The sequence below is a fragment of the Ranitomeya variabilis genome, chromosome 2 (genome assembly GCF_051348905.1).
Source record: "Ranitomeya variabilis isolate aRanVar5 chromosome 2, aRanVar5.hap1, whole genome shotgun sequence".
NCBI lineage: Eukaryota > Metazoa > Chordata > Amphibia > Anura > Dendrobatidae > Ranitomeya > Ranitomeya variabilis.
This window is the reverse complement of record NC_135233.1, coordinates 86,391,665-86,413,636: the sequence shown is the minus strand read 5'-3', so window position 1 is coordinate 86,413,636 and position 21,972 is coordinate 86,391,665. Positions and strand designations below refer to the sequence as shown.

General features: G+C 39.3%; 1 protein-coding gene across 1 annotated transcript in view; it reads left to right on the top strand.

The window, feature by feature from the left end:
* Positions 1–21,972, top strand: part of PLCB1 (phospholipase C beta 1) — a 1,010,585-nt gene that overhangs the window by 91,298 nt on the left and 897,315 nt on the right. The window contains exon 2 of the mRNA XM_077282634.1: positions 10,767–10,844. Coding sequence (XP_077138749.1) covers positions 10,767–10,844 — 78 coding nt within the window. The remainder of the gene's footprint in view (positions 1–10,766; positions 10,845–21,972) is intronic.

Here is a 21,972-nt window from a genome sequence, read left to right as displayed (position 1 = left end):
ATACGTATATATATTGTATATATTATTTTTTCTTTGTCATGTCATTATATGTGTGTGTATATAAATATGTATATACCGTATATATACATCATTCATCCCTCACATGGGTTAATAGCAAGCCACATAGATTTAAGCAACGATGGTCAGATTATTCTCCGATATGGGCACAGGACATCATGAAGGCAGCGAGAGAAGGGCAGTGATGTCATCTATTGAGAATAATAGATTCTGTGTTGTTTAATGTACATAGCGCTGTTATCTATAATTTATAATCCTGTCTGTGATCATAATGAGCCTGCTGAAAAGTCATCTGCTCAGGAAAGAAAACATGAATCTAGTATACAATTTAGTGACCAGTGTAAACATTTTATTTCTGATTATTATATGACATTTAAAGCCATGAACAGTTTAGACCTCGGCTATTTGAAGAATCTACTGAAGTCCCCCATTCCTTGCGAATCGCTCAGATCAGCAGGCATGAATAAACTGTCCATACTCAGAAACTTACAATATTTGGGGTCAAATATTTTTTTTACAGCCCCCACACGGGACGTCATCATTTACCTGGATCTTTCGGAGAGATCTCATGCTTGGACACTATTGAATCATAACTTACGATGCACCTGTTCAGTTTGGCATTTTCAGACAAATAACCCACCCATCCTCTACATCGGACATAATACCAAATAAATTAATTTATTTTACAAATTCACTTTGACTTTATTGTGAGAAAAGCTCAGTATATTTTTTTAATATATATATATATATATATATATATATATATAGTTCAAAATCGGAACAGCATCTTATATTACCAAATTGTAGTGCAGCGTCTTCCCAACCACTGTTGAAATGGTCTTTGGTAATAGATGAAAAAAAGAAAGACAGCACAAAAAAATAGAAAAAAGGGGCTTTAATGCCTGAACGGCATGGCGACGTTTCGGATATCTTTATCCTTTTTCAAGCAGTGTTTGTACAGACAAGGTGGGTATATATAAAAAACATTCATTGTATACAATTAAACATATTATTTTGGACATCAGATCAGCAATAGTCATCTGACCAAAAAAGTGCAACAGTGCCACTGTGATAAATCTGTACCATATACATTATATATAAAATAGTGCCATATAGTGCACAGTGGTAAACTTTAAAAATATATTAATAAGCAATTTAATATCCTCACGTGTCCCATGTTTGTGAAAACAGAAAAAACGTGCACTTACAAAGATAATACAGCAGGTGCTGGAGATTCCGGCGTCCTCCCGTTGTAACTGCACATGTCTATGGCAGCTGCAGTCTGGACCTAGAGCATTATGGTCCGCACCTGTGCAATAGTACTTTGAAGTCATTAGCGCCATCTTGGAAAAGGTATATGGCCATACAGACTTCAGGCAGGCAGAAAAAAAAAATCTGACACCTTGTATCTGCGCAGCATTATAATATAAGCAATAGCAATATGTAGGAGAGAGTGCATAGTATAACAAACTAAAAAATGATCGAGTTTTTTTGTCACTTATTAAAGGACAAATATCGCTATAAAGCCATGAATGGAGGGTTATACTCATTTATTTCATAGTATTTATAGTGGACATAATTGGTTCAGGCATAAGCTCTATATATGGTGTGTTAAAGTCCCAAAAACTTCCCATAGGTAAATGAGGGGTCAGAAACCAAGACAGGGAAAGAGAGACACATAGGAGGCGGAAATCCCCCCATATGTCAATCACATCCTGTATACACACCAAGAACCAATTGTATACCCCCACAGTTTTTTTAAATATAATAAACAACGAACGATGAGTGTAATCTCAAATATTATTTAATGCATCTCTTCACACAGTATATCAAGTTCTATTAATCAACATCATAAATTGCAAAAAAATATTAATTTCACAAACTGGGACATCTGAAAAGAGAAAAAAAGAGAAAAATAAGTTAAAATCCATGTAAGATTTTACAGGAGGATTGTCATATCAATGAGGATATAGCTGAACTTATCACTATTCTTTTATAGAATCTGATTAATCTTGAAGTCTACATTAAGACCATATGGTTTTAGCATATTTAATTTCATGATCCACTCCAATTCTCTTTTTTTGAGTAATCGAACACGATCACCCCCTCTCCTCTGTACAGGGATTATATCTATGATGCGAAAACGCAGTTGTTTTTCTGTATGCGATTTTTCAACAAAATGTTTGGATACTGGCAGATCCATACGTTTTTTCCTTATGGTATGTCGGTGTTGGTTGATCCGTGTTTTAAAATCACATGTTGTCTCACCGACATACCATAAGGAACAAGGACATTGCAACAGGTAAACTACAAACTCTGAGTCACATGTCAAAAAATGTTGTCTCTCATATTTTTTCTGAGTCACAGGATGAACAAAACTGGATCCTTTTAACATTAATGTACAATTAATACATGAAAGACATGGGAGACAACCTCTTCTATTCTGTCCAGAAAGTGTGGTTTGATTGGATTTTTTGAAAGAACCAATGTCTGATTTTATTAAATTAGAGGCAATCGTACGGTTTCGCCTGTACGAGAACAAGGGTGGTTTTGAAAATTCTGGTACATGTGGTAAACATTTATGTAACATACTCCAATGTTTCAGTATGATATTTGAAATCCCACTACTTTTCTCACAAAAGGCTGTCACCAATGGTATACGATCAGAAACCTTCTTTCTAAATTTTTTCTGAAAAAGGTCTTCCCTTTTAATAGAGTCAGCTTTATTTTTTTTGTGCTTCCAATAAATTTTTTGGGTACCCCCTATCAATAAATTTTCTAAGAGTCCCCTCCATAGATTTTTCCAACGAGTCTTTTTCACTCTCAATTCTCTTGGTTCTGATTAGTTGGCTAAAAGGGATGGATTCTTTAGTTTTTCTTGGGTGTTGGCTACTGAAGAGCAATAGGTCATTTTTATCAGTCACCTTTGTATATAACTGGGTGATAAGTCGATTGTTTTTAATTTTGACACTGACATCCAAAAATTGGATTTCATTGTTCGAATGCACCAGGGTAAATTTAATAGTGTCGTCTATTGTGTTTAAATAGTCATGGAATTCCACCAATGAATCCTCTGAACCAGTACATAGATGACATCCTCCTCCTGTTTTGTGTCCCACCACTACTGCTATGTAGCGGCATGGTGGAGATACATAGATGACATCTTCCTAATCTGGACTGGTTCAGAGGATTCGACTGAAAATATACTTGGCACTCAGGAGAAATTTGTTGCAAGATTCAAAAATAGATTTTTATTTCGGTGCATCCAGCTCAACATATAAACGTTTTCGGTCTCGACAACTGAGACCTTCATCAGATATAGTTATCAAAGCTGCAATGTATATACAAAAAAAGACAAGACAAATGCTTTTAAACAAAGAAAATACTGTTGCACAATAACAAAGAGAAATAAATGACAAAAGGTGCGATCCATACTGTATTATTAAAGAAACAGTCTGCATATAGATATAAGTAATAGCATGCAGCACGGGTGGCGGAATGGGTGAATCCGTCCTAGAACTGCGTGAAACCTCTTACGGTCATCTTTGGGTCTGTTTACTGAAACATTGCGTTTGGCCTCCATGAGGATGTGCTGCGGATATCCCCGGTTGGAGAATTTTTGTTCCATCTCACTCAATCTTGTTTTTTTGATCTTACCATCCGAGACAATTCTTTCAACCCTGTGAAATTGGGACTTGGGAATGGAATTTTTGATGGAAGGCGGATGGCAACTGGTGAAATGCAAGAGGCCATTGCGGTCCGTTGGCTTAGTGTACAGATCAATGGATAGGAGACCGTCCCTCTCCTTGTAAATGAGGGTGTCTAGGAAGCTGATTTTGAATTTGTCATGTTGTAAAGAGAAACCAAGTTCGGGCCAGATGCTATTGATATGTTGGTCAAAGGCTATTAATGACTCAAGGGGACCGTCCCACACGCAGAAAATATCATCAATATATCTGCGCCATACCCTACAGTGGGCGATGAATAGAGGGTGATCATACACATAGTCGTTCTCAAAAGCCGCCATGTATGCAATAGCATATGGGGGCGCTACGTTCGCGCCCATTGCAGTACCTTGTAGCTGGGCATAAAAGGAATCTTGGAACATGAAGTAATTTTCCTTAAGAACCAAGTTTAACAGGTCGGCGCAGAAGTGGCGGATTTTGGTGTCGACTTTATTGTCTAACAGGAGCCTGTCAGTAGCGGCTAAGCCCTTGTCGTGGATGATAGATGTATAGAGGCTATTTACATCCCATTTGATCAAGAGAGAAGAAGGGGATATGGGACCCAAAGTTTTTATGACCTGGATGAATTCACCAGTGTCCAGAAGAAAAGACAGGGTAGTTTTGACAAGTGGCGTGAGGATTTTCTCTAGTACTATGGATAGTGGTGAGAGGACTGAGTCAGTCAGGGAGACAATGGGTCGACCGGTAGGTTTGACTAGTCTTTTGTGTATTTTGGGTAGAATATACAGGATGGGAGTTATAGGGTCTTTTTTGATGAGAAAATCCCTCATCTTGCTGTCTATAGTACCTACTTGCATGTGATACTCAATAATTGGTGCGATTTTTTTCACCAATTCGTTGAGGGGGTTACGTGGTATTAGTTTGTATACCGTGGTGTCCCCTAACTGTCTGTATACCTCCTTAAGGTAGTCAGTTCTGTCCATCACTACCGTTGCTCCCCCCTTATCCGCCGGTTTGATAATCAGAGATTTATCAGACGCCAATTGTTCCAACGACAGTCTTTCTGAAGATGAAAGGTTGGACTGAAACTGGAACTTCCCCTGCTCCAATTTGCGGGTCAGTGAGTGGATGTCCCTTTCAACAAGGGACACAAAAGTCTCCACTGGGGGATCCGACCGAGGTGGCATGTAGGAGCTGTGGTTCCGGAGACCCAAGCTCTGAAGTTCCAGGAGAGTTTTTTCCTCCCTGGCAGGATTCAACACCGGGGGTTGTGCTGCAAAATGGACCCGAAGTCTGAGGTTCCGGTAGAACCTTTGGAGGTCCATGCTGAGTTCAAATGAATTGAACTTGTATACCGGGCAGAAGGACAAGCCCTTCTGAAGTACAGCCAGTTGGTGTGTATCCAAGTTTTTGGATGAAATATTAACTACTAGGGGGAGGTCCATACCTGTGAGCGTGTTGTTATCTGGTTTCTGGATTCCCCCGACGGCACTGGCCACCCCGCCTCATCTTCCTCTTCTGCGGCCGCGGTTGTTCCCTAAAAAAGAAGCAGAACTTGAGGTACCGGGTCTGCTGTCGGTGGATCCAGAAGAGCTTATCGAGCTGTGCCGCCTGATGGAATGCCGAGTATCTGGTTCAGAGCATTCATTGGTGGAATTCCATGACTATTTAAACACAATAGACGACACTATTAAATTTACCCTGGTGCATTCGAACAATGAAATCCAATTTTTGGATGTCAGTGTCAAAATTAAAAACAATCGACTTATCACCCAGTTATATACAAAGGTGACTGATAAAAATGACCTATTGCTCTTCAGTAGCCAACACCCAAGAAAAACTAAAGAATCCATCCCTTTTAGCCAACTAATCAGAACCAAGAGAATTGAGAGTGAAAAAGACTCGTTGGAAAAATCTATGGAGGGGACTCTTAGAAAATTTATGGATAGGGGGTACCCAAAAAATTTATTGGAAGCACAAAAAAAATAAAGCTGACGCTATTAAAAGGGAAGACCTTTTTCAGAAAAAATTTAGAAAGAAGGTTTCTGATCGTATACCATTGGTGACAGCCTTTTGTGAGGAAAGTAGTGGGATTTCAAATATCATACTGAAACATTGGAGTATGTTACATAAATGTTTACCACATGTACCAGAATTTTCAAAACCACCCTTGTTCTCGTACAGGCGAAACCGTACGATTGCCTCTAATTTAATAAAATCAGACATTGGTTCTTTCAAAAAATCCAATCAAACCACACTTTCTGGACAGAATAGAAGAGGTTGTTTCCCATGTCTTTCATGTGTTAATTGTACATTAATGTTAAAAGGATCCAGTTTTGTTCATCCTGTGACTCAGAAAAAATATGAGATACAACATTTTTTGACATGTGACTCAGAGTTTGTAGTTTACCTGTTGCAATGTCCTTGTTCCTTATGGTATGTCGGTGAGACAACATGTGATTTTAAAACACGGATCAACCAACACCGACATACCATAAGGAAAAAACGTATGGATCTGCCAGTATCCAAACATTTTGTTGAAAAATCGCATACAGAAAAACAACTGCGTTTTCGCATCATAGATATAATCCCTGTACAGAGGAGAGGGGGTGATCGTGTTCGATTACTCAAAAAAAGAGAATTGGAGTGGATCATGAAATTAAATATGCTAAAACCATATGGTCTTAATGTAGACTTCAAGATTAATCAGATTCTATAAAAGAATAGTGATAAGTTCAGCTATATCCTCATTAATATGACAATCCTCCTGTAAAATCTTACATGGATTTTAACTTCTTTTTCTCTTTTTTTCTCTTTTCAGATGTCCCAGTTTGTGAAATTAATATTTTTTTGCAATTTATGATGTTGATTAATAGAACTTGATATACTGTGTGAAGAGATGCATTAAATAATATTTGAGATTACACTCATCGTTCGTTGTTTATTATATTTAAAAAAACTGTGGGGGTATACAATTGGTTCTTGGTGTGTATACAGGATGTGATTGACATATGGGGGGATTTCCGCCTCCTATGTGTCTCTCTTTCCCTGTCTTGGTTTCTGACCCCTCATTTACCCATGGGGAGTTTTTGGGACTTTAACACACCATATATAGAGCTTATGCCTGAACCAATTATGTCCACTATAAATACTATGAAATAAATGAGTATAACCCTCCATTCATGGCTTTATAGCGATATTTGTCCTTTAATAAGTGACAAAAAAACTCAATCATTTTTTAGTTTGTTATACTATGCACTCTCTCCTACATATTGCTATTGCTTATATTATAATGCTGCGCAGATACAAGGTGTCAGATTTTTTTTTTCTGCCTGCCTGAAGTCTGTATGGCCATATACCTTTTCCAAGATGGCGCTAATGACTTCAAAGTACTATTGCACAGGTGCGGACCATAATGCTCTAGGTCCAGACTGCAGCTGCCATAGACATGTGCAGTTACAACAGGAGGACGCCGGAATCTCCAGCACCTGCTGTATTATCTTTGTAAGTGCACGTTTTTTCTGTTTTCACAAACATGGGACATGTGAGGATATTAAATTGCTTATTAATATATTTTTAAAGTTTACCACTGTGCACTATATGGCACTATTTTATATATAATGTATATGGTACAGATTTATCACAGTGGCACTGTTGCACTTTTTTGGTCAGATGACTATTGCTGATCTGATGTCCAAAATAACTTAATATGTTTAATTGTATACAATGAATGTTTTTTATATATACCCACCTTGTCTGTACAAACACTGCTTGAAAAAGGATAAAGATATCCGAAACGTCGCCACGCCGTTCAGGCATTAAAGCCCCTTTTTTCTATTTTTTTGTGCTGTCTCATATATATATATATATATATATATATATATATATATATATATATATATATATATATATATATATATATATATATATATATATATATATATATATATATATATATATATATAGTGCCTTGCGAAAGTATTCAGCCCCCTTGAACTTTTCCACCTTTTCCCACATATCGTGCTTCAAATATAAAGATACCAAATATAATTTTTTGGTGAAGAATCAACAACAAGTGGAACACAATTGTGAAGTTGAGCGAACTTTATTGGTTATTTTACATTTTTGTGGAAATTCAAAAACTGAAAAGTGGAGCATGCAATATTATTCGGCCCCTTTACTTTCAGTGCAGCAAACTCACTCCAGAAGTTCATTGTGGATCTCTGAATGATCCAATGTTGTCCTAAATGCCTAATGATAAATATAATCCACCTGTGTGTAATCAAGTCTCCGTATAAATGCACCTGCTCTGTGATAGTCTCAGGGTTCTGTTTGAAGCACAGAGAGCATCATGAAGACCAAGGAACACAACAGGAAGTCCGTGATACTGTTGTGGAGAAGTTTAAATCTGGATTTGGATACAAAATTATTTCCAAAACTTTAAACATCCCAAGGAGCACTGTGCAAGCGCTGAAATTGAAATGGAAGGAGTATCATACCACTGCAAATCTACCAAGACCCGGCCATCCCTCTAAACTTTCATCTCGTACAAGGAGAAGACTGATCAGAGATGCAGCCAAGAGGCCCATGATCACTCTGGATGAACTGCAGAGATGTACAGCTGAGGTGGGACAGTCTGTCCATAGGACAACTATCAGTCGTACACTGCACAAATCTGGCCTTTATGGAAGAGTGGCAAGAAGAAAGCCATTTCTCAAAGATATCCATAAAAAGTGTTGTTTAAAGTTTGCAACGAGCCACCTGGGAGAGACACCAAACATGTGGAAGAAGGTGCTTTGGTCAGATGAAGCCAAAATCGAACTTTTTGGCAACAATGCCAAATGATATGTTTGGCGTAAAGGCAACACAGCTCATCACCTGAACACACCACCCCCACTGTCCAACATGGTGGTGGCAGCATCATGGTTTGGGCCTGCTTTTCTTCAGCAGAGACAGGGAAGATGGTTAAAATTGATGGGAAGATGGATGGAGACCATTATTGAAGAAAACCTGTTGGAGTCTGCAAAAGACCTGAGACTGGGACGGAGATTTGTCTTCCAACAAGACAATGATCCCAAACATAAAGCAATATCTGCAAAGGAATGGTTCACAAATAAACGTATCCAGGTTTTAGAATGGCCAAGTCAAAGTCCAGACCTCAATCCTATCGAGAATTTGTGGAAAGAGCTGAAAACTGCTGTTCACAAACGATCTCCATCAAACCTCACTGAGCTCGAGCTGTTTGCCAAGGAAGAATGGGCAAGAATTTCAGTCTCTCGATGTACAAAACTGATAGAGACATACCCCAAGCGACATGCAGCTGTAATCACAGCAAAAGGTGGTGCAACAAAGTATTAAGTTAAAGGGGCCGAATAATATTGCACGTCCCACTTTTCAGTTTTTGAGTTTCCACAAAAAATTAAAATAACCAATAGATTTCATTCAACTTCACAATTATGTTCTACTTGTAAATTTTTGGTGAAGAATCAACAACATTTGGTATCTTTATGTTTGAAGCATGATATGTGGGAAAAGGTTGAAAAGTTCCAGGGGGCCGAATACTTTCACAAGGCACTGAATATATATTGAGATGGAAAATTAAAAAAATATTTTTTTTTCAAAATACATTTAACATAAAGATCTGATTGGAACAGAAGATAATTTTAATAACACATTCCTTGTACATGCAGACTAATGTTTGTGCATCAATACACGCAAATTATATATTAACAACATTTGGAAAGAAATCCACGCAAAATAAATTATATGCCTCATTGAAATGGCTGAGAATTGTCTCATGTATGTGCAGCTTTAGACCGGGATCCAGTGATGTCAACTCCATGAGCCAAAAAATGTTGCAAAGTTCTTTTGTCACAGTGTATTCATTAGACTTTTATATTTTTAGTGCAGTTTATTAATTTACCGGACTAGAATCACATGACAAATTTTTAATAAAAACTTTAAAATAAACAGGCCTGACCTGCAATATTAAACGAAACCCACAGACAGGAGTGGTGCCACCTTTCGAAATCTTGTCACCAATATTTTGTGATAGGTAATTGCTCAACTGCCCAAGAGAATTTACATATTTAATTTCTCAGATCAGCATGCATGGCGTATGTCTCCTCACTTTGATATGCCAGGCTTGGCTTTTCACTCTTCACATGGAGAAACGTTACCCATTAGTGCCCAGGAGAATGACCTTTGTTTCTAGAGTAACTTTCTCACTGAATAGACGAAAAAATGACCGATTGCTCAAGTGATGCTTGGTATCCAACCAATAAAACAGACAACGACCGACGTTTAGGCCACTCAGACCTTTATCACGGTTATCTATGTCCTGCAGAGATGGATGCATAAGCGGAGTGATGTGAGTGCGGGACTCCCCACACTGCCACCGAAACGTCAGTTTTTGTCTTATTAATTGGAGACTAATTGATCATTATTTTGTCTTTTCAGTGACGAAGCCGTATTTTGTAACATTTGACTATACCAGTGAGATATTTAATACTTTAATTTATACAGTGTTTAAATTGCACTAGGAAAGATATACATCTTGGTACCGTGTTAGCCAGTAGATAGAAAAATGTTTAGAATTGAGAGTCCTCAGTGGTTGTACCGTGGATAAGACAGGTGACATGAAGCAGAATTACCATGGGTGATAAACAGTTTTATGTCCATAAATATTGGGCCCAATATTTATGGACATAACTGTTTTTATCACCCATGGTAATTCTGCTTCATGTCACCTGTCTTATCCATGGTTGCTGTTGTTGTTTTTTTTTTTCTGTGCTATGTTGTGCATAAATATGTGATTCTTCAGAATTTCTTTTAGTATTTGTCTGATGAAGAGACCTGTGTAGTCTCGAAAGCTTGCAATTTGTTACCATCTTTTCAGTTAGCCATTAAAAGGTATCAACCACTGAGGACTCTCAATTCTAAACATTTTTCTAAATTGCACTAATAATCCTATTGTTCTTTGGAGATACATTACAGAAATATTTGATTTTTCAGTTTCTTATTACAGCCTTTATGACCCCAATTTATTTTTATGAATTCTAGGATTCGAATCTTGTGTATCCTGTTGTCCTGAAAATGGATCCTAATGGATTTTTCCTGCACTGGGTGGATCAAAACAAGGTACCGTAATCAATTATTATTGGGAATGTTGCAAATCTTTCCTGTGCGCCTGGCCATCAAGCCAACATCTAGTGTTTTAAATAAGTGATATGTGTAACTCGTCTATCAATTTACAGTAAGTTTAATACATAGGAAATTTAGACTTCTTGTCAGTGGTATAACTTGACGCTCATGGGCCCCAATGTAAAAGCTCCATCCAGCCCCCCAATTACTGCAAGTCTTTTATGATGATGAACACATCAGACTATATGAAAGAAGCAAACAGACAACTTATGGACACACGCTACTACAAAAAATTGGAGTCGGATCCTACACAGGAGTATTACAAGGAACTAAACAAGTTGGTATCTTGTCTGCCCAATGAATCCATAAGAGCCGATGACCTGATAACAGAAAGTCCAAGAACAGGGACATTCTATATGCTTCCCAAAATCCACAAATCTGGAAATTCAGGAAGACCAATTAATTCATGTGTGGGCACCCTTACTGAGCAGGTACCTGGACGGGTAGAGGGTATTTTTAAACCAATGGTAAAAGATACACCCAGCTACATTCGGGACACAACTGACCTATTGAATAAACTATCAGCAATAGGTCCTCTACGAGAAGGAACCATCCTGGCCACCATGGATGTGGAATCTTTGTACTCTAATATCCCACACCAGGATGGATTAAATGCCTGCAAATTCTTCCTGGAAAACACAGGGACTGATGCTGATTCTGTGGTGAAACTTATAAAATTCATCTTCACCCGCAATTACTTTGAATTTGACAACAAGATATATCTACAGAAGACTGGTACAGCAATGGGAAGTAAAATGGCCCACAGTATGCAAATCTTTTCGTGGCCAAGATTAACTTTTTGTCCTCATGCCCCATCAAGCCTCTGGTCTACTACCGCTACATTGATATTTTAATTATCTGTATGGAGTCTGAGCCACAGCTAAAGATGAACAGTTTAATCAATTTCATCCTACCATCAACTTAACACTCAACTACTCCTGCACTGAAATTTACTTTTTGGACACCATCATTAAGCTGCAGAACAATAAAATAGAGACATCACTGTATCAGAAGCCAATCGACCGTCCAACATACCTTAAATGGGACAGTTTCCATCCAAAACACATAAAAAACTCTATTGTCTACAGCCAAGCCATCAGATACAATCGTATATGTTCCAACCCAATGGATAGAGATGAACACCTTGGTCGCCTCAGAAAGACCTTTTTGAATCAGGGCTACCATCCAAGAACAATTGAAAATCAGATTACAAGAGTAACTAGAATATCAAGGAATCACCTGCTACATTACAAAGCTAAAGAAGAAAATAACCGGGTGCCTCTAGTAGTTACCTACAATCCAAATCTTGAGGTGCTAAGGGGAGCTGCACGGAAATTACAACCTTTACGACAAAAAGATGCCCGATTACAATCCATTTTTCCAGACCCCCCACTACTGTGTTTTAGGCAGCCCCCAAATCTAAGAAGCATCATTGTCAAGAGCTCCCTGTCCTCTCCAACAGCTGCAGGAACCTTTTCTTTCCAACCAGAAAAAATGCATAACCTGTCCATTTATAATGACCACGGACAAGATAAAGATCCCCAACTCACATCAGGACTACAAGATCCCAGGTACATTCAGCTGCGTCACTTCTAATGTGGTGTACCTAATTATTTGTACTAAATGTCCAACTGGGGGTCTGTATGTGGGGGAGACAGGGCAGAAACTGAGAACAAGAATGAATTCTCACCGCCATACAATAAGAGAAAAAAAGAATGTATCTACCTGTGGCAAGACATTTTTGTCTCCCCGATCATAGCATTATGGACATGAAATGACTTGTATTAAAAGGTAACGTCAAATCTTAAAGAGACAGAAGAGTCATGGAAAATAAGCTGATGATGACCTTTGACACACTCAGTGCAGGAATGAATGAATGTGTCGCTGTCGCATGGATTTATGTCTTTTTACATCAACTAAGGAATTTGCTCCTCAGACCATGTGGAGTCATAATAACATAGAACTAGACCCCAAGCAGAGGCAAATAATGTATTCACACTCCTTATTTATGAACTGTTCCAATATTTATGGATATAACTGTTTATCACTCACATAATGGTATTTCTGCTTCACGGCACCTGTCTTATCTATGGCATTTTTCTGTGCTGTGTTGTGTATAAATATGTGATTCTTCAGAATTTGTTTTAGTCTTTGCCTGATTAAGTGACCTGAGTAGTCTCAAAAGCTTGCAATTTGTTACCATCTTTTCAGTTAGCCATTAAAAGGTATCAACCACTAAGGACTCTCAATTCTAAATATTTTTCTATCCACTGGCTAACACGGTACCAAGATATATATCTTTCCTGTGCAAGTCTTTTAGAATTTTTTTTATATAGGCCTAAGGGACTTTTGGGGCCCTCTATGCTCCAGGGCTTGGGTGCAATAGCAACCCCTGCACCTATTGTAGTTACGCGGGCCCCTGCTTCTTGTACATTAGATTTTTCTTTTTTCGTGTCTGTCATCTGCGTTGATATTTATATGCATTTCCCCTTTTCCACCAAAATGGAGAGCTACTAACAAGCAGCAGAACTTTATCTGTTAGCCCGGTCCCATTCATCTATTTAAATGATGGTTGGCGGGTAGTGTTGAGCGATACCGTCCGATACTTGAAAGTATCGGTATCGGAAAGTATCGGCCGATACCGGCAAAGTATCGGATCTAATCCGATACCGATACCCGATACCAATACAAGTCAATGGGACTCATGTATCGGACGGTATCCCTGATGGTTCCCAGGGTCTGAAGGAGAGGAAACTCTCCTTCAGGCCCTGGGAACCATATTAATGTGTAAAATAAAGAATTAAAATAAAAAATATTGCTATACTCACCTCTCCGACGCAGCCTGCACCTTACCGAGGGAACCGGCAGCGTTGTTTGCTTAAAATTCGCGCTTTAACTTCCTTACATGAAGTCCCGGCTTGTGATTGGTCGCGCGCCGCCCATGTGGCCGCGACGCGACCAATCACAGCAAGCCGTGACGTAATTTCAGGTCCTTCAGGATTTTAAAATTACGTTCCGGCTTTGTGATTGGTCGCGTCGCGGTCACATGGGCGACGCGACCAATCACAAGCCGTGACGTCACGGGAGGCTGGACACGCGCGCATTTTAAAACATTCAGAACCAATTTTTTTTATTTTCACAAGTCTCACAGCATGGAGGATGTCAGGTAGGAGGAGGCGACACTTAGCAGAGAATAGAGCTGGAGTGACAGAGGCTTCAGATCTACCTAGTTCCTTCAGACTAATTAGTATATAGACTTTCAATCACTGTTTTCTTAGTAAAGGAGGAATATACTGGCCATGTAAAGGTATTGCTAGACTTGTCTTTGAAAGCACTACGTGCACTTAAAGATAATGTGGGAAATGAAATCCTGCTGACAGATTCTCTTTAAGATGCACTCCTCCCAACAAAGTTCTTATCTTCTTAATATATTGCAATCATCATATTATACAGCACTGTGTACTTACAATTGCTCATTTTTACCTTTCTACCCAGCTAAGTCTTCTTTTTTTCTTGGCTCTATGTAGTAACAGGAAGTTCCTTTTCCCTACATTTATCATTCCCCTCTTCACCTCCTGACCCAGCTGCTCCCTCCTCCCCTCCAGGAATTTTATAGTGACTGATGCCTCATTCAGGGAAAATTGACCTCCTGTTTCTACATAGAGCATAGAAGGATTCAGCTAGTCAGTTAATAATCATAGAATGGTAGAGTTGGAAGGGACCTCCTGGGTCATCTGGTCCAACCCCCTGCTCAAAGCAGGATTCACTAAATCATCTCAGACAGATGTCTGCAGCCTCTGTTTGAAGACTTCCATGGAAGGAGAACTCACCACCTCTCGTGGCAGCCTGTTCCTCTCATCGATTACCCAAACTGTCAAAAAGTTTTTTCTAATATCTTATCTGTGTCTCCTCCCATTCAGTTTCATCCCATTGCTTCTAGTCTTTCCTTGTACAAATGAGAATACAGATGCTCCTTCTACAATGTGACAGCCCTTGTGATATTTGTAGACAGCTATTAAGTCTCCTCTCACTCTTCTTTTTTGCAAGCTAAACATTCCCAAATCCTGTAAACGTTCCTCATAGGACATGGTTTGCATACCGGTCACCAATCACATGATGTCATAGACGTAACTGGAAAAGAGAAGAATTAACTGGGTAGAAAGCCAAAATGAGCAATTGTAAGTACACAGTGCTATATAATATGATGACTGCAATATATTGAGGATAAACATCGTGATAGGAAGACTACTTTAAAGTCAAAGTCTACGTAGAGCAATACTTTTTTTATGTTCAAGATCAAAGACATATGTCATAATATGGGTTATTAGAATTATTTTTTTAGCAACAGTAAAATGGCCATCACTGTATGTCCTCCGATGGTTTGGATGCTCATCCGCTATACTGGTTCTACTGTCTCATTACAGTTTCATTTCTGATCCCATTTACAGTAAGTGTAGATAGATTGCATATACAAAAAAACATTGAATCCATGAAATGTTCTCTGATTTGCATAATATCTCTTTGGTTAGATTCTAGGTGCCACCAAGTGACTTGCATAATCTGTGTTTTTTGTTTGGTTTATCAAATGTGACATTTAATTCATTTTCTTTACTTACTGAATCTGAGATTTTCATCATATTAATTCGGTTTGCTCCTCCACTGGCCTTTGAAATCATTTAATTTATTCATAATGTCTCCTTTTTCATTTTGTGAGCTTCATGATTTGTACGTTCATGTTGATTAATTACTGTGGTATAAGCACAATTCTAGTTTCGTATGTATTGTCTGAGGCAGAGTTGATGGTATCTTATCTTTTAGTCACATTTGCTATTTCTTTTTTTTTTTTTTTGCTTCAACTAGTTTATCAAATACCCTATAATTCTTACATATGTGATTGTACGATAATGCAACCCTAATGGTTTCCAATAAATACTGTACTGATTTCCATAATAAAAGCCGCTTTAATATGTCCTGAGCTTCACTTGCACTTTTTGTATATTTAATTTTTTGGCCTAGAACCCAAAACTGTAAGTAAGGGTTAGTGCACACATTCAGTATTTGCAGTAGATTTTGCGGCAAAAAACAAAGTATTGGCTACATAGAGTCCCGGACAACCCCTTTAAGTGATTAACAATTAGGCTAGGTCACCAATGTCTGATCGGTGGTGGTTCCCAGTGTCAGCAGTGGCCGGAGCTGCACAGCTCCATCAACTATATAATGGCTGTGGCACTATGCCATCGATGGAGCTGTGCCGCCACTGACACTGGGAACAGTTGATCGGCAGGGGTGCAGGTAGTTACACACCCACCGATCAGACATTAATGACCTATCCTAAGGCTAGGCCATCAGTGTTAAGTCCCAGACAACCCCTTTATAGGGGTTACCCACCTTTTGGGGACAATATTTTTTACATAAATGCATGTATTTGAGGCGACAAATTATGGGACTTTCTATTGCTAGTAGAATGGATGAACTGAGGATCCATCAGTGAGCTTGTTTTGACGCTCTACTGGGAGATTTAGTGACCTTATCTGTCTTTTTCTGAGGTCTTCTTAGCTGATTTATGATTTATAGACTGCAAAGTTGAATGTGCAGTGAAATGAAGAGGTTGTATACACAGAATTTAGGAAACGTTCAGCTGCTGCAGTCAGTGTTTATAAGTAATATATCATGCTATTAGTATTATACATTTGTATGTCTGTTTTAGATTAACGCGCTACTATAATTTATCTTCTTTTATAAGATAGATAAATAGATGATGATGATTATTCAATCCTAATTCTAATCACTTCAAGCGTATGTCCACACTGATTGGGCAGATTTATTTTGTGTCCATCATTGATTGCGATTGATTGCTATTGGCAATCATCAGAAATTGATAAACACCATAAGTGTTTAAAGAGCTCACATGTACTATGTATGTCTCTGTGCACACTAACATCTTGGCCTCTCTAACGATACTGTAGAGTCATGACAGGCAAATCCATTTGTTAAAGGGAATCTGTCACCAGGTATTTGCTACCTCATCTGAGAAGAGCAATGTAGGAAAAGAGACCCTGATTCCAGTGATGTATCACAGGTTACTGGCAGCAGCAGTTGTGACACAATCCGAGTTTTTAGATGTAGCATGTAGCTGAGCTCAGAAAGCTGCCTCCGCCCACACCACAGCTTTCTAGGACCATTGTCTTTTGACAGTGAGCTGCTAATCAGAGGAGGGGGTGTGGTTGGACCAAGTCTCACACAGCCACTAGTTTGGGAAGTGATAATATCCTGCTAATAAAACACTAATTGTATTTAAACAGCACACAAACTAATAAGTGACACATCGCTGAAATCAGTGTCTCAGCCCATACCTCATGCTGCCGCAGATTACAAAGCAAAAACTTACTGTCAGATTCCCTTTAACTAATCTTGACAAATCCGCATTAACCATATCAATCTCTATCAATGCACTGTGTATATGATAAATACGTACTTGGTTACATAAACCTTCTTCATAGCCATCCCGCCAAGAGCAAGTAGCATTCAATTCCTGATCTACACACTTGGAAATGTTGTTCGTTAATGGCCAGAGGCAAAAGTTGTGTAATCATAACCTACAGGAAGGCAAGACAAAAATGTAGGCACTTGCCAAGAGACTTAGACAGGAAAAAGAAACATCCGCGCTGACTCCAGGCAGACAACAGGTTTCTCCTTGGCTGACTCCGGTGACCTGAGTCAGTATTGTAATTTCCATCTACCGCTGATTGCTGTTTATTACCCATTTCCAGCATTTACTACTCAAAGCTTCTTAGAACATTCTGCTTATATTACAGACCACACATTTTGCACTCTGTACCTTTTACCTGCTGTTCACCACTCCCGCCTCCATTATTTCTTCAGGTAAATGGATGTCTGGTAAAGACGAAATAACAAAAATGCTTAACGAAAAAACACAAAACATGTTGTTTTTTTTGTTTTTTTTAACATAAAATTACTTTGAGCTGTTACAGATGAAAATCAGATAAATCTTTGAAGTCTTTTGGGTTCAAAATGCCGAAACCTTGTTCTCATATCTCATGTCACGCTAGTGGATCGTGGACCCGCAACTCCATGGACCGGGCTTACCCAGGAGGGGCGTGATTAAGCGGCTACCTGGTTTTCACTAGAGCTCCTGATGGTGGAGTGTTAGGCTTGAGCTGCAGGTAGACACCAGGTACCACTCGAGGGCAGTCTCCGATACTGCGGCTGCTGACCCCAAGGGTCAGGATTGCGGACACTGACTCGGATTCACTGGAAAGACAGGACAATAGTGCTGTTTAGACAATGCTGATTGTGGAACACTGGAGTGGATGTGGACATTTGAGCTGGTACAGAGAGGACAGATTCAGGACTCAGAATCAGGTTCAGGCAGGAAGTACTAGGAACAGGTACAGGTTCTACGTAACTGGATGGGAGCGGGAACATGGACCTGACAATGGACTTAGCAGCTTGAAGACTAACTAAACACTGATTTTGCTCTGGCACCCCCCAACAGGGGAGGGTGCCTTAAGTACCTGATGCCTCCCAGCTATAGCTGAGGACATTTCTGGAGTGCGTGTGCTGCCCCTTTAAGAAGCAGACAGCGCTTGCACACCTGAAGCGTATTGCCAGGAGACCTGCACGGGGCTTGAGTGGGAAACTGTTGTAAACTCTATTTTTGGGCTCCCTCTAGTGGTCACAAGCGGTACTGTGTAGTGTTGTCTTTCTGCAGGTTGCAGCATCTGCTGGTTCGTTATCCTTGGCTGGTTTCCTATTTAGCCCACCTGGATACTCAGTTCCTTGCCTGCTATCAATGTATTCAGTGCTCTTCAGATTCCTTGTGTCTACCTTGCTCCCAGTCTCTCCAAGACAAGCTAAGTTTTTGTTTGATCATTTTTTGATTACCAGCGTTCATTATGTTTTTAGTCCAGCTCGCTAAAATGTGATTTCCTCGCTTGCTGGTTGCTCTAGGGGACTGAGTTTCTCCCCCCACACCGTTAGTTGGTGTGGGGGTTCTTGAAATCTCAGAGTGGATATTTTGTAAGGGTTTTTACTGACCGCATAGATTCCCTTTTCTATTTTCTGCTATCTAGTATTAGTGGGCCTCATTTGCTGAATCTGCTTTCACCCCTGTGTATGTGCCTTCCTCTTACCTCACCGTTATTATTTGTTGGGGGCTTCTATATATTTGGGGATTATTTCTCTGGAGGCAAGAGAGGTCTTTCTTTCTCTCTAGGGGTAGTTAGTTCCTCAGGCTGGCTCGAGACGTCTAGGATTTTTAGGCACGTTCACCGGCTACTTCTAGTGTGTTTGGATAGGTTCAGATTTGCGGTCAGTCCAGTTTGCCACCTCCCTAGAGCTTGTCCTATGTTTGTTACTTAGCTGGAGTAATTTGTGATCCTCAACCACTAAGGATCATAACAGGAAACCGTGGCAAGGGCTGGAATAGAGTGATAGTGGCAGGGTGTGTGTCGGCGTCCCTGCCAGGAGGAGGGAAATGAATCATGCAGGGATGCTGGGGTTACATCTTACATGTAGCTTGTTTTTTTAACTTTCCATTCATCTAATTAAGGTAGCCATCCAGTGTACTCAAATATGGTCTGTTGTTTAATTCTCTAGGATTTTTTGCATTCATTTAAACACTTTTAGATTACTTTTTTTTCCATATTACAATTTATTACATAAAAAAATCCAGAAACTTGCAATTTTCACTCTGACCACTAAGCTTAATACTAGACTCCGACTTCCTTTTCTATAGAAAACTTTTCAGCAGGTTCATTATCAACACAGACTGACTCACAAGAGGTGATGCTCAGAAAATTCTTCATTTAGGAGTCAACCAATCACAGTGCATTTTTCATCTTCCAGAGATTTTAAAACATAAAAAAACCATAGCAGCCAATCAAAGTTCTATTTTCATTATTAACATTTTGCCTTTCCGGGACGTATTAGTACATCATGGGAGACTGCGGATGTATGAATTGGGTTGAGAAGCTGAGCCTCTAGTAGGAGTGCTCATAATTGACTTTGACTGCTGCTGTTTAACGACTTAAATGCTTCTATCAATCATTGACAGCAGAATTTAAGTGGTGCGATCCCAGTGGGATATTTATACAAAAAAAACACTTGACCAGTACCTCCCGATAGACTAAATCAAGTGTGAACAGCTGCAAGCTGCTATGACTGCATACTATACTCTTGCTTCTATTTAATTTGTACTGTTCGGAGGTGCTGGTCAGTTCTTTATTTTTTGTAGTATACTGTCGGAGGTGGTGACTGCTTCTATATTTGGCTGTGCTCCTTGCATGAGTTTTAGGCTGTTTTTAATTAGTGCTGGATCCTAACTGTCCTTTAGATTTGTAGACTCCTAGCCCGGGAGAGGCATATTTGATAAATATTAGGTCTAAGTTCCTACCAGTGAAAGGTCGCCTTGTAGTGGCGGATGGGCTCTCATCAATTGGCCAATTTCTGCGCTAAGTACTTTCATTTTATAATTATTTTCCATATAACAGTAATGCTGTCTGAATTTCATAAGAACAATGTTTGCATGTTTCTTAGCATGTTAGCATGTGCAGTGTGCTGTTGTATTTTATTTGTATATTATGCAGTCATTGCAGCTTCACCTGTTCTCACTTGCTTTATTCTGCTAGGAGGTGCTGGTCAGGGTTGTCTTCCTATAACAGAATTGTGCCAATAATTTTGTCCACATGTGTAACCATGACATATTATTTATGCCTTAAAAGTTCTAGAACCTTGTAATATCCAAAAAAGGAGGTTTCCTGTCCAATGGGGTTAGCCACCTTGATGTGACATTGGGTATGCACAGTGTCCTTCCTATGTGCCACTGCAGGCTAATTCAGCGCAATAACGCAGGTAATTTGAGAGCTCATTGAGTCTCTCAGTCGGTAAAACTTCGGGTATGTTCAGTATGATGCCAAGGCAGTGTCGCAAGGGCAGAAGATCACTGTGCATGCCCAAAGTCATGGCTACAACCTCTCTTTGCAATTTAGGAAGCAGTGAGGAGGTAGTGGGATACTTTAGAGACAACAACTTGGCCTGTGATTGTGGTATTGGCTTGCGGGGAAGACTGGTCCAAACTAACAACGAATTCATCCACACCAGCGCTGTTCACTCTTGGTGAGGGGTTGGAATCAGAGGCACCTGTCTCATTAAGAGGCGAATCAGGTGCATCTTAAAAGTGGTGTTCACCTCCATGCACCTAATCACATATCTCAGTCCATTCAGGACAAGCAGGCTCCTCGCTCCGCTCTGTCCCGCCCCAGCTACATCCATTTTGTCAGTACTGTCCAAAACTGACAAACATCAAAAGTCGCAAAGTTTTTGTACAACCTTGCGCTTCTCAAAAATGTTACAACTTTTCCAAGTGTTTTAAACACTTTGATGAACCAGTACCTTTGTGCACATTTATTGGATTATACTGATTAGAATCTGTAGCACCACAATAATTTTATTTACAATTGTGCCAGTAACTTTTCCTAAGCATCGATGTTGCTAGAAATCAGCACTGTAATGTGTTTTTAAGGGTAAATTATATCCCGCTGTCAGGTTCCCTTTTAAAAAGCAAATTTTGAGGTTTTGAGTGACAAATGTTCCTGACCATTCCATAATGGAAGAGATGGACTGTGTGTTCTTCACCGGAGACATATTAGTGCAGATCAGTTTTTAAATACATAACCTCCGTTATTGGCATCCTAGTATTTTCTTGCGGTAGGTAGGTCATATGTAATGAAAACTTACATGTAGTTATGTTACTTTCTGTTCTTTTTCCATTTTCTTGCTTTGGTTACTATGGAAACTGTTCAACAGATCCATCCTAATTCCCTGCAATAGCTATTAGAGCAACTACCTCCACTGTGCTGTGAAGTATGAAAGCTGCTGCGGATCCCCACAATCCTCATTCTCCTGCAATATCTTATTTGTGCACTAATCTTTGTAGTATATCCGACCTGAGATACCAGGTTTGTAAGCAATACAATAGGACCTTTTATTATATTGTATTTGGTTTATATTTTTTAATAATTTGTAATCTAATCTTATACATTTC